At 31.1% G+C, this 15,829-nt stretch overlaps 1 protein-coding gene across 1 annotated transcript; it reads right to left on the bottom strand.

Annotated features, from left to right (window-relative positions):
- Window positions 1–1,622: 1,622 nt before the first annotated feature.
- On the bottom strand, window positions 1,623–3,138 carry LOC115950404. Its single transcript, XM_031067608.1, has 3 exons — window positions 2,850–3,138; window positions 2,436–2,593; window positions 1,623–2,333 (listed from the first exon to the last, which is right to left on the bottom strand). The coding sequence occupies exons 1-3, from the start codon at window positions 3,136–3,138 to the stop codon at window positions 1,623–1,625; spliced, it is 1,158 nt and encodes a 385-aa protein (XP_030923468.1).
- Window positions 3,139–15,829: the final 12,691 nt, after the last annotated feature.

The raw sequence follows: 15,829 nt of genomic DNA, 5'->3' as shown, positions 1-15,829 counted from the left end.
CAAGAATCGAATATTTGTGCAAGAGATCATATAACAATAAACATATATGAAGGTAATGAATATGGTCATATATTTATTTTATAATATTTTTTACTTTCAACTACAAACTCATCTACTTTTTCTTTCTTTTTTGAAAGCAAAACATGAATTCATTCATCATTCAAAAAACTAGCATCCAAGTACAAGGCTTCAAGGGCTGGAGGTGGGGATTCCTCAAGCCATACAAGTTCATCATCTAAGTGACTAGCAAAACGTGCAAGGCTATAAGTCATGAAATTGGCACTTCTCTTAACACATCCAATAGTGCAGCATCTAAACCTAGCAGCTAGTGTGCGAATATTGTCGTATATGTGTCCTAGCCGTGATCTATCCAACCGTGGAGAAGTAACAGCATTCATCACCGCTGCATTATCCCCTTCGATCACCAGGTTTGTGAACACCGTGTCCATGGCAAACTCAACCGCTTTCTGACACACTAACGCCCCTGCTTCTTCACTGTTTGCCACTACTGGACCACGAGCTGACAGGCTAGCCATCATTTCTCCCAAGCTATTCCTCACGATAACTCCCACCCCGCATGATCTTGTACCATCAAAGACCGCCGCATCAAAGTTAAGTTTATACACCGAACCTGTGGGAAGTCTCCAAACTTGCACCAATCCCGAGTTTGTCGAAACAGCCAACTGAGCCTGCGATCCCTTGAATTCATCCACATACTCCCTTGTGCGTTTGTTCAAGAGTGTTGGGTTCTGTATTTTACCTCTATGCAGCACCGAGTTGCGTTGATTCCAGATAACCCAACACTAAACCCAAAATAATTCTTGCTCTTCATTGGACAGATTGATGATAACCTCCACCACCAGCTGCATAAAGTCCGTTTGCCCGGTTCTAGCTTTCTGCAACCTCCTCAAACTCCCAACCCATACATCTTGCACCACCCCGCATTGCCATAGAACATGAAGAACAGACTCTAAGTTCCCTTTACAACACTCACAACCATCATCCATTATTACCCTGCGCCTAGTCAGATTCTCCCGAGTTGGTAGCACATTTTGGCAAGCCCTCCACCTAGAGACTTTTATTTTGTTTGGGAGATGTAGCTTCCACAAGTGCCTCCAAACCAGGCTTCCATATACTTCCCTAAAGCACTCCTCCATACCAGCCTCTTGTCTTTCTATTCCTTTAGCAATGTGATACCCCGATCTGACAGTATATTCTCCATCTTTTAAGTGCAACCACATGAGCAGATTAGCTGCATTTATATGGCTCAATGGCATGCTTAAAATTGCTTTAGCATCCTTCATATGAAAATTAGCTTCAATCATCTTGCTCCTCCAATCAATAAGATTAGCCACTCTCCATTCCCACACCTCATCCAATGGTGGGTAAAGAACCTTATTTATTGGGTGATTAAGTAACCATTTATCTTTGGTGACCCGTATGGACGTCCCATCTCCAACTCGCCAACAACACCCATGTTTTAGGATAGGTTGAGCAGCCATTAAACTCTTCCATACATAAGAGCTATTAGGCACATCTGAAGCTTCAAGGAAGCTACACCGTGGGAAGTAACGTGCTTTAAAGCACTCATATAGCAAAGAACCTTGGTCTTGGAGCATTTTCTACCCTTGTTTTGCTAGCATTGCAAGGTTGAAATTTCTCAAATCTCTGAAACCCATCCCACCTTCCTTTTTAGGTTTAGATAATGCACTCCAACTCTTCCAATAAATTTTCTTCTCATCTCCAACCTGACCCCACCAAAACCTAACATACATTGCATTAAATTCATTGCAAAGCTTGACCGGTAAAAGGAATACTCCCATTGTATAAGTAGGGATTGATTGGGCAACCACTTTAATCAATACTTCCTTAACAACTCTAGAGAGTAATTTTCCTTTCCAACTTTGAATCTTCTTCCAAACTCTATCCTTCAAGAAGGAAAAAGTCTGATATTTTACCCTTCCAACCAAAGTAGGCAATCCCAAATAAGACTCAAACCGCTCAACCTCCTTTACCCTCAACTCCCTCTTTATTTGTTCTCTTACCTCATCCTTCATGTTATTGCTAAAGAAGAATGAGGATTTCTCAAAATTGATACATTGCCCAGAAGCGGCTGCAAATAACTGAAGAGCATCTGAAATACACCTCACATCATCCTGGTTGGCTTGACAAAACAGTAAGGAATCATCAGCAAATAAAAGGTGGGATATGGTTGGAGCTCTCCAACAAATAGAGACCCCATGAAGTCGTCCCTCTTCTTTTGCTCTATCCAATAGTGCTGTAAACCCCTCAGCACATAAAAGGAACAAGTAGGGTGAAAGGGGATCTCCTTGCTGCAGACCTTATATTGGGATGATATTTCCATAAGCTTTGCCATTGATGAGAACTGAGAAGGATGATGAAGATACACAACACATCACCCTGTCAATCCACACCTTTGGAAAGCCTAACCTGAGCATAATGTTCCTGAGAAAATTCCACTCAATCCGGTCATAAGCTTTGCTAATATCCAGCTTTAGTGCTAGGAATCCTTTCTTTCCTGATTTCTTGCAGTGCATAGAATGGAGTGTCTCGTATGCAACAAGCACATTATCTATAATAAGGCAACTCGAGACAAAAGCACTCTATGAAGGAGAAATCAACTGGGGAAGTATCTGTTTAAGCCTGTTAGCCATCACTTTGGACATAATCTTATAAATAACATTATATAGGCTAATGGGTCTATAATCCGACATTTTTTCAGGAGACTTAACTTTTGGAATGAGAACAATATGAGTGTAATTTATATTAGGATTCATGTTACCAAAATTTAAAAAGTTTAACACAGCAGCAATCACATCATCACTAACCACATGCCAAAATTTCTGATAAAAAAGAGCATTCATACCATCGGGTCCCAGTGCTTTTATTGGCCCCATTTGGAATAATGCCATTTTTGACTTCTTCAGCACTATACTCCCTGGACAGTACTTCTTGCATTTCTAAGGTCACCTTGTGTTGCACTGCACTGAGGCATTCTTCCATCCTGTCACATGAACCTGATTTAAAAATATTCTCAAAATATTCTGTCGCCACTCCAGCAATGTCTTCAATTTCTTCCACCCAATTATTTTGGTGATCTCTAACACCCTTAATCATGTTCCTCCGCCGCCTCTGTGAGGCCTTAGAGTGAAAAAATTTGGTGTTTTTATCCCCATGCTTCAGCCATGATATCCGAGATCGTTGGGCCCAATAAATTTATTGTTTGAGAAGTAAATCATCAAGTTTCTTACTTGCTTCCAACAAGGCTGAACCATTCTCCACCATTGCCTCCCTCCTACTGAGTTTCTCAACTTGCTTTTGGAGCTTTTTTATTTCTTCAGTGGCTGGTTGTGTTTTTAATGCCCCCCAAGCTGCCAAGTTCGCTCCACACTTGTTTATCTTCTCCTTTGTTCTATTAAGACCCGATAGAGCACTTCCAACATTACCCCATGATTCTTGTACCGTTTTTTCACAATCCTCCCAAAGCAACCACGACTCTTCAAACCAGAAACCACGAGAGTTTCTATGCTGCTTCCTCCTCCCCATACTAGTATGTAATAACAACGGTCTATAATCAGAAGCATGAGAGTAGAGGTGTGTCACCATGCTTGCACGGAATTTTTCTCTCCACCCTAAATTAGCTACAGCTCGGTCCAATTTCATCCTTGTATTTGCATCACCTAGACGTTTATTATTCCATGTAAAAGGGTTTCCAGCAAACCCCAAATTTGCCAAGTTACACTCATCCAAGGCTAACCTAAACTCATCCATCTGATTGAACTGGGGTGGGAACCTGCTCTGCTTTTCATTAGAGTGAAGAATAGCGTTAAAATCGCCGATACAACACCAAGGCCCACTAACAAAAGTTGAGAGGTGGGATAACAGTGCCCATGACTTCTTTTTCTGGCTTGCCTCTGGCCACCCATAGAAGCAGGTCAGCCACCATTCAAACCCATCGTCCTCCACTACTTTCGCTAGTATGTGATGATTCGTGTAATTCACAACAGCCAATTGAACCTATGTCTTCCATAATAAAGCTAACCCACCGCCACTATTTGGTTTCTTCACTATAAGCTTATTCTGAAACGGAAGTTCTCTACACTTTTCATTAAAACTATCCTTATCTAACCATGTCTCCATTAAGAAGCAGACGGTGGGAACTTGCTCCCTCACTAGATTGTGAAGGCTACGAACTATCCAAGGATTCCCAAACCCTTCGTAGTTCCAAGCTAGTAGCCTCATTGTGTTCGGCCGGGGTGTTCCAACACCCCTACCATTTCATTGTTTTGAGCTTCATTCTGAGTCCTGCTTCTCTTCTTCTCCCTGCTTTCAGTTCCTAGTACAGCCACGGCTTCCTCACATGGCGTTGTTCTTTTTCCCAACGTCAGTTTTGTGGCTGCACAATTTGAATTCTTCGGTCCACAATCCATCTGTGCTACTCTTGTCCATATGGGCTTTGTTTTAATTTCTATCAGCCCATTTCCTGCATGCTCTTTAGTTACCACGTGCATAGAACGTGACATATTTAAGTTGGCTTCCACAAGCTTCGGTTCAACACAAACAGGTATGTTGACAAGATCTGACTCAGATCTAGCTGTAGTTGTAACCGATATAGGAGCGTGCATGCTTTCCATAACCGAACCTTCCGTTACGCTATCCACTCCCACAAACTCATCTACTTTGATTGCGTACATTTATTATTTAATAAATTTGTTGTGACATACAAATGAAGGTAATAAACTTAGTTATACGCCACAAACGATGCCATCAAATGACAAAGGTTGGTAAGTTACTAAAATGTAATCATACACAACTTAAATTTCCCTTTTTTCCAATCTTCCCCTTCTTCATTTATTTATTAGTTCATTTTATTCTACTATTTTGTGTCAAGCATTCTATACTCTTTATGGAAAATAAATTCTAGATAATATTAGATGACATAATGAAATCTTAGAACATATTTAAAATAAATAAATAAATAAGACAAGTGCTTAAAAAAAATTGCTTAAATTGAATATCAATAGAAAATATTTTATACATTGTCAAGTGTCAACAATGTGCTAATGAAGATCTGCAAATGACTTCAAGTTGCAACACTAACCACATCAATAATACAACAAGAAGTAAGAATCAAATACTAAAGTTTATATTTCTAGTAATCAATTTTTTCTTATATTTATAAAGAACATTTAATAATTAATAATCTTTAAAATTATAAACAAGAATGTTTCTTGAAGCATAAAACTTTGGAAAACCAACATTTGAATGCCCATATTGTGGTTCACTTCGATCGTACAAAGAATGACTCAAAACATCTCAAAGACAAAGCTGTCCAACTTTTTCTATATGCTGTCGAGAAAAAAAGTTTAGACTTCCACCAATACAAACACCACCTGAGTTTTTGAGAGAATTACTTAGCCATGAAGGTGGATGTAGATCATCAGCATTTCAAGAAAACATAAGAGCTTATAGCTATAACTCCATTTTTGCGCTTACATCCTTCGTAAAAAAACATTGTCATGTTACACATAATTTCTCAAAATATGCCACAAATAAAAAGAAATTTTAAATCTGATTTCAAGACTAGAGTCTTCAAAATAAAATTGGATCAGTTGATTTGTCATTGCAGCCTTGCAGGTATGATGAAAACCTAACTATTATCAAATAAAAAGCCTTCAAAATGACAAATTTTGCATGATTACATGTTAATTATAGTAATTATAAAAATAAAATATCATTACAATTGATATTCTTATTTACAAAATAATTAAAAATACATTGTTTGTCCTATGTAGTTTTGTACATTATTGAATTCCTAAAAAGAGGATTGCTCCATGCACATATTTTGATTTGGCTTCATAATGATAACAAATATCCTTCACCAGCCACCAGGTGACATTAATAGAGTCATATTAGAAGAAATTCCAAACAAAAATACAAATCCTGATGCATATGAAGCAGTAATTCAATTCATGATGCATGCATGGACCATGTGGCGCAGCAAATAAAAACTCACCTTATATGGTAAATGGCTCTAGCACTGAGAAATTTCCAAGGAGTTTTTACAAAGAGACAACAATAGATGCTAATAGATATCCAATTTAATATTAAAAATTCATTAATATTATTGTCATCAAAATTTGATCACATTCAAAACTCATTACTTATATTGCAAATCCATTAGATACAAAATTCAAATGCAAACAGTTTGTGTAATGGTTTTATATTTGATGGTTGTTGTGCCAACTCCTTTTGTTATAATAATTATTTATTTTGTTATTATTTCTCAAATAAAGTAAAATAATAAAACTATGCAACGCACGGACATTTAACTAGTATATATATAAAAAAAAATGTTGAATTCAAGTTACACCTATTGTAACTTTAAACTATATTACACCACTTAATATTTTTTTATAAAATTAAAATTTCAAAAATTCAACCATTAGATTACATGTTCTCTATATTCTTAACACATATCAAGTTTCATGATAATCATATGCTATTTATTATTCAATATGAAAACTAATCCTTTATGCACAATTTTAAATATAAAAATTTAAAATTTAAACACTTGATCGATAACATAGTTATTGATCTCAATCATCTTTGTATGCATATAGAATATAAGACACCGATCTAATCTAATAGTGGATTTGTTAAAATTTGCTTTCGATAAAAAAAATATTGAATGGTATAATAATGCTTGAAATTATATTAAGTGTAACTTGAATCATCTCATATATATATATATATATATATATATAAATTTATGAGACTATGAGAGCGTTTGGATTGCGCTGAAAACAGCGCGTTTACGTTTTTCAGCTTTTTTTTTTTTTTTTTTTTTTTTTTCACGCGTTTTTAGCTTTTTGAGTGCTGCGGTTACTGTTTATGTACTGTTCAATGAACAGTAATCGCAAATTTTGACTTTTCCAATTTGTTTTAGCCAATTACAGCACATCATGTACTATTCACGGATCCACAAATTTCACTTTTTAGCAACTTTTTCATTAAAAATAGGTCACACGATACTATTCACACATTTAAAAATTATTTTGCTACAGTGTTTTTCAGTTTTCAGTTTCAGTTTTCAGTTTTCAGCTGTATCCAAACGGACCCTATGTATCACTTTGTCAATTTATATAATATCTTATCATGTCGTCTCATGATTGTTTATTTTTTTATTTTTTTACTTCAAACAAATACGATGAATATCTATTCTCCTCCTCAACTTTATTTTTTAAAGCATCCAAATAATTATCCCTTCCCTTCTTATAACCTCTCTTCTCCTTCCCCTCTCACCCTATGCTCTTGTCATCCTCTAAACTTTCAAACGCATCGTTAGGTATTTGATATCCAATCACATCACTCAATTATAATATTTATTGCAATTCCTAACTTCCTATTCTCAAATTCACTCTTTTATAGTCCAAGTTCAACATATTAGAATATTGCTATATATACTCTCATGACTCAAAATGCAAAAAAATAAAAATCAAACACAATAAATTAATTAAGTTATATTCGTACATACATTGGACCTATCTTATAGGTTCTCCTTAACTACATTGGTAAAAGTTTCATAAATCAACCATCATAGAAAACACTATAAATTTTAAAATGAGAGACACAGAGAGGTTGTCTCCCCTAAGCATTTAGAGACGCTTGATTATTAGTTTATTACCGTTCTTTACTTTTTTGCATTGAATCATAAGTCAAATATCACCGACGATTTTTTTTTTTTGGTAAACTTTACAAAAAGTTTTAGAACGTAGTATCACCGACTTGAATTTTTTATTTTTACTTTTTGTTTTAGAACATAGTGATAGTGTCACCGACTAGAATTTTGTTATTCAAAAGGTCGGCATTGTGGTTAAAAAAAAAACAACAACAACAACAACGTTTGTACATGAACCAATGTAAAGGCAGACGTGTGTTTTCCATTTGCCGAAAAATGTCAATGATCATAAGACATGGGCGGCTTTACATTAAGGCCAGTGGGTTCAAATGAACCCCTGACCTAGCCCAAACAAAATTTTTATATATAAAATTTTAATTTTAATTTTTTCATTTTGACCCCTAAAATAAAAATTTTAACATCCTAATCCTAAATTTTGTTTGAACCCAATTGAAATAAGCTTGAAGTTTGAATATGATCATTTTAATTTTAATTTCACAATATTTTTACAATAATATGAGGCAAATTGTAACTGCTTTTTATTTGGACCCACAACAAACAATATTTTTTTTTATCTACCTTTAACAATTGGCCACCTAGATTTTGTTGTGGAATTTTTTTGAAAGTATTTGTGTCAGTTGCAAAAATTTTGCTTATTCAATAATATATATATATATATATATATGAATATTCTTTCCATGATTCTGGCTTACTTTACAGTTGACAACGAAGTGAAATTGTTTTTCCTTGCACTTTTCTTCTTTATTAATAAAAAAAAAATTACATCAATGTTACAACCAATACATCTGTACAAATTTGTATCTATATCTATAATTTTTTCCTCATTCTCTCTATCTCACTTTCTCCCTTCTATTTTTTTCTTAGTTTTTCTTTTTATCTCCAATTCAAAGAGAGTGACTATGTCTATGTGTATGTTTAAGAAGTCATGCACTTCAAACGCAAAAACTTATATCAATTACTATTTTATTTTCTTAGTTTCACATTTACTCCTAGTCCTACTCCTAAGTGTGTTATTAGTCTTCTCCTTCTTTATCATATATTTTTATATAATTGATATTACATATAAATATAATAAGTTATTATTAACTTGACAAAAATGTATGATTAGTAATTTAATTATATTAGTTTATGCATTCAACAGTTGTTGTCTTACCTATTTTATAACAATTTTAGACTATTGTATAATATATTTATACTGTATACTAAATTATATTTAGAATATTGTATATAATATGAAAGTTTATCTATATAAAAAAAGATTAATCATTTAATTTTTTACTCACTCCTTATGACAAATGATAAATTACTAACTTTGTCATTACTGACCCCTTAGAAAAAAATCCTAAAGTCGCCACCGCCATAAAATAATGAGAGGTAATTAATAGGTAAATTAAGATGCCCACCAACCCAAGTACCCATTTATCATGGGGACCATAAATTAATAACATTTAGGAACGAAACAAAAGGCATTTGCCTCATTGGCCGAGCAGTACTGTAATTAATGGATAACTTTAGGACAATTCTCCATCGGGTTCAAGAAAAAGGGAGTAGCTGTTTGTTTAAGCTTTGCACAGTCTATCTCACCCTTCACACATAGGTTGTGTGCAAATTGCAACTATCGTACGTAGAGTGCTCATTATTTATGGTGACAGTTTCATATAGTATGGCCCGACCTACATGTCAATAAGACATAACTTTCATAAATTTAATAGCTCGAATACATACAAAACTTTTGCATCATATGATTAGCACAAGTGAATCTCTAGTGAATGGAGGGGACCTCCATCTTGTCCAACTAAGATTTATTAAGAAAGTTGGAAATTCATTCATTTCACCAAAAAAGTTTAAAATAGGGAATTTATTCAAATGTGAAAGTGAAACACGTTCTTGAGATTTTTTTTTTGTTTACTTTATTAACTTTTTAATGTGGTCTCCTTTATTAACTATTCAATGTTGTTAAAGGGCAAAAACAAATTAGCACTACTACCACGTGAGTTTGACATCAGTTACTTAGGCTCAAGATATATTAAATTTCACTTCATTTTAATAAAAGTTCTCAATCTTTGATGTTAGTTTATTTAACTTTTTGTTAATTGTTTTTATTTATTTATTGAAAGAGTATTAAAGTATGCTTATATTAATTTTAAAAATGTGAAAAAATAATAATTTTAAAAAATTGTACATAAAAACTAAAATCGTTTTTTTTTTTTTTTAAAGATCTAAGCAGACACATCATCCAATCTAATCTATCTAAATACTATACAATCGAAAAAATTTTACTTTATTTTTTACCTTATGAGGGTGTGCCACATAAACTTTGCTACTTCCACAATTTTCTACATCATCTATAATTTTTTTAATTTATTTATTTATAACTAAATTCTACACTATTCACCTTATGAAAACTCAACTCTCTTTGAAAAACCCACATTCAGAACCAGCAAGCAATCCCTAGTATTTACAATAATAATGGAATAGAGTTTTTTAATAAAGAAAAAAAAAAGATATAAGCTGTGCAAGTTCATATCATTTCATTTGTTGCATACCAACCAAAAAAAAAAGTGGTGGGGAACATTTTACCCTTTCAAAATTCCAAAAGTTAGCATTGCTAATTTTATTCGCATTTAGGTCGAATAACATATTTTCTCCTTCTAAAATAAAAGGGATAAACTCGGTTTCAAAGGCCACTGATCCCACTCGGATAAAGTCACCTTTGCTGTGCAACACACAGTCATGCACACTAATGCAACATTCTACGGTGGTCTACCGTCCATGACATGTAATCCTATCATATAAACTGAATGCCCCCATATACATTAACATGTAAATCTTACATCTTGACCTTTGGCAAAGTGACGAATAAATCAACTAAATCATTAAATAGATAAAGCGCATTTATATATATATATATATATATATATATATTAAAAGCCAGAATTTTGAGAAAATTCAATTAGATTTTCAATGTTGCATCACGTGTTTTATTAAATTTTTAATTTTTGTACTAAGTAAATTATTAAGTGTAAAAATTGTAAAGTTCAAATTTAATTAGATTCTAATTTTTTTAATTTTTGTAGCAAGTGAATTATTAGGTGCAAAAACTGATGAGTTTAAATCCAATATATATAGTAGACTTATCGCATGTGCTTTGCATATGCAATAAGGTTTATTTATTTATTTTAGGTTAATGAAATAATGTTTAAAAGTAAAATAGAGATAATGTTCTAATTTTTAGGATTTTGATAAAAGTTTGAAAGCCTAAAAGTTATGAATTCTTTTAAAAATAGTAAATTACTCATTTAATTAGTTTGTATTTTTAAATTTAAAATTATTCAACTAAAAGATATGAGTATTTTAGAGAGTTTAAGAATTTGTTTGAGGATATTTTAGTACATAAAATGATGAAACTCAAACAGGGAATCCAATAATTTGAACATCTTTTTAAAAAAATGTACTCTAATTTAAACCGTGTAATTGTGGTTGTTTTTAATTATACCTGTGCATATACACGAGATTACACACTAATATATCTATTGCATAATAGGTACAATGATAAGATTTTACTATTTATAGTAGTAGTAGTATATATACACTACTACCACCATTAAATTTTAAGGAAATTTGCATTTTTTTTTTCACTCTAAGGGCATGTTTAGGAAATTGTAATAGACAATGTGATATAATAGTTATTCTTATGGTTTAGCCATTCTTTAATTTGATCATATTTTTATTACAGAGAATAGTAATTCATTATAAATAGCTATTTTTCAAAATGAAGAATAACTATTTTTATCTAAAAAGGTTGTAATAGCTAATTATGAGTAGGTGCAATAATTTCTAAAATTAATATATTTTCAAATAAACAAATTTTCCATATACATATAGCAATTATATAAAAAAAAAAAAGTAATAAAAAATAATTCAACTCTCTCAAATTTTAAATATATATATATATATATATATATATTTTTAAGGATTACAACATAAGGCATATTGACACTAATATTTCATATTATGGTGTTAGCTTAGCAAAGTGATAATTTGAGAATAAATTGTAAATGGAAAGAAAATTTAGGGCATGCTTTGTACACTAAATGAGGATTACAACAAGAATTGTAATATTTATTACTGAAAATATATATATATATATATATATATTTTTATAAGAGAATATTACTGAAAATAAAATATGTTGTAATAGAATAACTAAACATATTTATAAGTTTGGATATGAGTTGTAACATTAAAATAAGGATAAAGTTTAGCTACAAAATTAGTTGTAGCCTTAAACTACAAACTTATTTAATATCTTTTTATTGGATGTGAATTTTGACAAATCCACCATTGGATTACATCTTCTTCTTATATCCTCCATACTTGCAAAATTTCAAGAAAATTAAAGATCAATAGCTATGTCATCAATAAATTTTTTTTAGATTGCAAGTTTTTGCAATTTAAAATTATGCACAAAATATAAGCATATAGTAAATGATATTCGATTAACACAAAATTTAACATGTGTATTAAGGGCGTAAAGAACATGCAATTCAACGGTTAGATTTTCAAAATATGTTGTAGTATTTATTTTATTAAGTGAGTTTATAGTCTTAAGTTACAACCAATTTTGTAACTAAACTTTATCCTTAAAATAAAACTTAAGATTTATTTTAGGAAATGTAACAAATAACACTCAATTTTTTTTTCCTTAACCCATTATCACGAATGCTTGGGTCAATCTACCTAATTCATCGGTCTTCAAACTTCTTATAAGTCACAAATGACATTGTTTCAATGTTATATATATAAACTTTACCGTTTATCTCAACCAAAAAAAAATATATATATATACATATATATATATATATATATTGTTATATATGTAAACAGTTAAACCCTTCAAAAAAAAAAAAAAAATCTTATATATGTAGATAATCTCTCTCTTTAAATTATTATTCTTCCAAAAATACTATAGTTGGATAATTCTCGAAAATTCTCTCTCTCACTCCCTCTGGATTTTAGCTTGCTCACTTCTTGATTTTCTTTTGTTTATATCAATTAATTGGCAAAGGAGTTTTCATTATGGAAAAACTGAGGCTTTAGATTAATAATCATTTTTCTAATTAAAATTAAGAACTAAACAAATTAATGCTTTTATAGTTACAAAAGGAAACTGAAAAACAAAACAACATTGAGAAAATTACAATATAGGAAATCCAACTATATTCTTGCATTAAAAAGGCCAACTAAAAGAATATTAATATAATTAGATTCTTCTTCCATGTTCAATCATAAGCATAGGAAAACCAAAAAAAAAAAATACACAAAGAATAATAAATATTAGTCTGCCTAAAAAAAGATCGGGTGTTATAAGCACACAAAATAATACTCATTACCACTCTAAAAAATCAATCACCACTATTACCAATTGATTTAATTGTAATAACATTTCCAATGAAATATATTATAATATTAAATTAAAAACCCATAATGTTTTATATTAGACGTTACTTTTTTTTATTTAAGAACTGTTCGTATGTTATTTAGAGATATTTCTATATACCACCGTACACTTTTGGTGCGATAGTCACTTCACAAGTATAAGTGCTTGTGGAGTGTGGGGGGCAAGAGCCGAGATTCAAGTCTCCACGAGAGAGTTTCACACACATATACACTTAGATTAGGATAGAGTAGAATTTTATCCTGTATCAAAAAAAAAAAAATTTCTATATAATAATAATCATAATAATACATTTTGTCTAAAAATGTATCTGGAGTATCGCTTTACTGTAAAAAAAAAAAAAAAATTGTATCTGGAGTCTCATTGTTTTGTTTGCTTTTAAAATAATAATAATAATAATAAAGTAAATGCTTCAAATAACAACCTCGAGAAATTAATTCTCATACAACATTAAGAAAAATCAAATCAATTTAAAACAAGAAAATTACATTTAAAAACAAAAATACCCATAACATCCATGATGGGTACGGTGGATGGATCCTAATGGCTTGAAACCATTAAAATTAAAAATTCGAAAGACGAAAAGAAGAAGAAGAATGGTTGATAAAGATGCTACCCAATATAGCAAGAAAACTGCCAAATTTGATGAAAATGCATGGTACCTAATTTGATTGAGGTGATGAGAGATCTAGATTGTGACTAACATCTAACTCAATTAATTTGCACACATGACATTATACTATTTTTTTTTTTTTTTTTTTTAGTAAAATGACATTATACAATTGAGTGGAAGAATTAGCAGACATGAATGACATGGTCCTCAAATGCACTAAAATAATATCTAGCTCAATTAATTTGCATACATGACATTATTCTATTGAGTGGAAGAATTACCGGACATTAATGACATGGTCCTCAAATGCACTAAAATAATTTCATGCATGATGCAAGATAAATTTTGATACTTACAACTTTTATATATATAGACACACAAACTTATAATCAAATTCAACCACAAAAACCACCACGCATAGTGACATTTGAAAAACGCTACTATAGACCCTTGGAAACGCTGCTGTAGACCCATTTTTGAAAATGCCATTATAAGACTACCCGAACGCAGCTATAGATATGCCTATAGTAACGTTTATAGAAAACGCCACTATAGGTCCAGTTTTTTGTAGTGACACTTTTGGTCGGTGGTCACTCCACAAGTATAGATGTTTATAGGATGTGGAGGATAAACGTCAGGATTTAAATTTTCAAGAAGGAGGTTCACACACATATACACTTAGATTAGACTATGGTAAAAATTCTATCTTGTATTAAAAAAAAAAAAATCAACCACAAAATAAAAAAGGCTTACACAAAATACTAATAAAAGAAATTTTATATGTTATAATATATAAGACATTCGAAGCACGAGTAAATAACTAGTTATATTATACGTGAGAATTGTTATTCAAGTGGAGAATGCATTAAAAAAAAATACAAAGCGGAACCAAAAATTAACATGGTTTGACATAAAAATCTATGTCCACATTGAAAAGTTCTACGTGTATACATGTTTTATATACATGTATACACGTAGAACTTTTCAATGTGGACATAGATTCCAAATGTGAATGTCTTCTTTAGAAATCTATATATATAGTTAAAGAAACATGTATACACGTAGAACTTTTCAATGTGGACATAGATTCCAAATGTGAATGTCTTCTTTAGAAATCTATATATATAGTTAAAGCCAAAACTTAGAGAAAATTCAATTACATTTTTAATTTGGGTTCAATTTTGCGTTACATATCCCACATAATTTAAAAAATTTTGTGTTAAGTTAATTATTAGATGCAAAAATTGAAAAGTATATATCCAATTAGATTTCAATTGGAGTTCAATTTTGTGTCACATGTCCTATTTAATTTTTAAATTTTTGTGGCAAGTGAATTTTTGGATGCAAAAATTGAAGAATACAAATCCAATTAGATTCTAAATCATATATATATATATGGACACACACACACACACATAAAAAACCATTATATATTTTAGAATTCATAACTTAAAAAATGTGTAAGTTATAACTCTAACACCAGATATAATTTGAACTCATATATGTGTGTAATTGTGATTATTCTTAAGAGTTCAAATTTGGTAAGGATGGAATGTAAAACTCATATTTTACACCATTCAATAAGAGATTGACACAATCATTTAGAAGTTGTTTTATTAATTTTTAAGAAGTTACATATTTACTCTTTACTATATAGAATTGTTTTATTATAATGAACTAATTGAAGAGTAGATATGGAGAGATTGTAATAAATTTTAAATTTTAAATATTAAATTTTAGACTTAATCACATCTTAATGGTATATCAATTACAATAATGATTGATGAAGACATATTAATGATACAATAATGGAGACATATTAATGGTATATCTTCTTTTCTTTTTTTTTGGTAGAAATATTAATGGTATATCAATTACACTAATGAAGACATATTGAACTTTTTCAACTACTTTTTTTTTTTTTTTTTTTTTGGGTGCTAAATATTGTATGTCTATTAAGTTTCTTGTATAAAGTGCCACAGAGGTTGGTCTATACGCGGAATATCTGTGACTTACTGACCTCACTTCCCTTCTA

The sequence above is a fragment of the Quercus lobata genome, chromosome 6 (genome assembly GCF_001633185.2).
Source record: "Quercus lobata isolate SW786 chromosome 6, ValleyOak3.0 Primary Assembly, whole genome shotgun sequence".
Lineage (NCBI taxonomy): Eukaryota > Viridiplantae > Streptophyta > Magnoliopsida > Fagales > Fagaceae > Quercus > Quercus lobata.
This window is presented reverse-complemented; position numbering and strand designations above follow the sequence as displayed.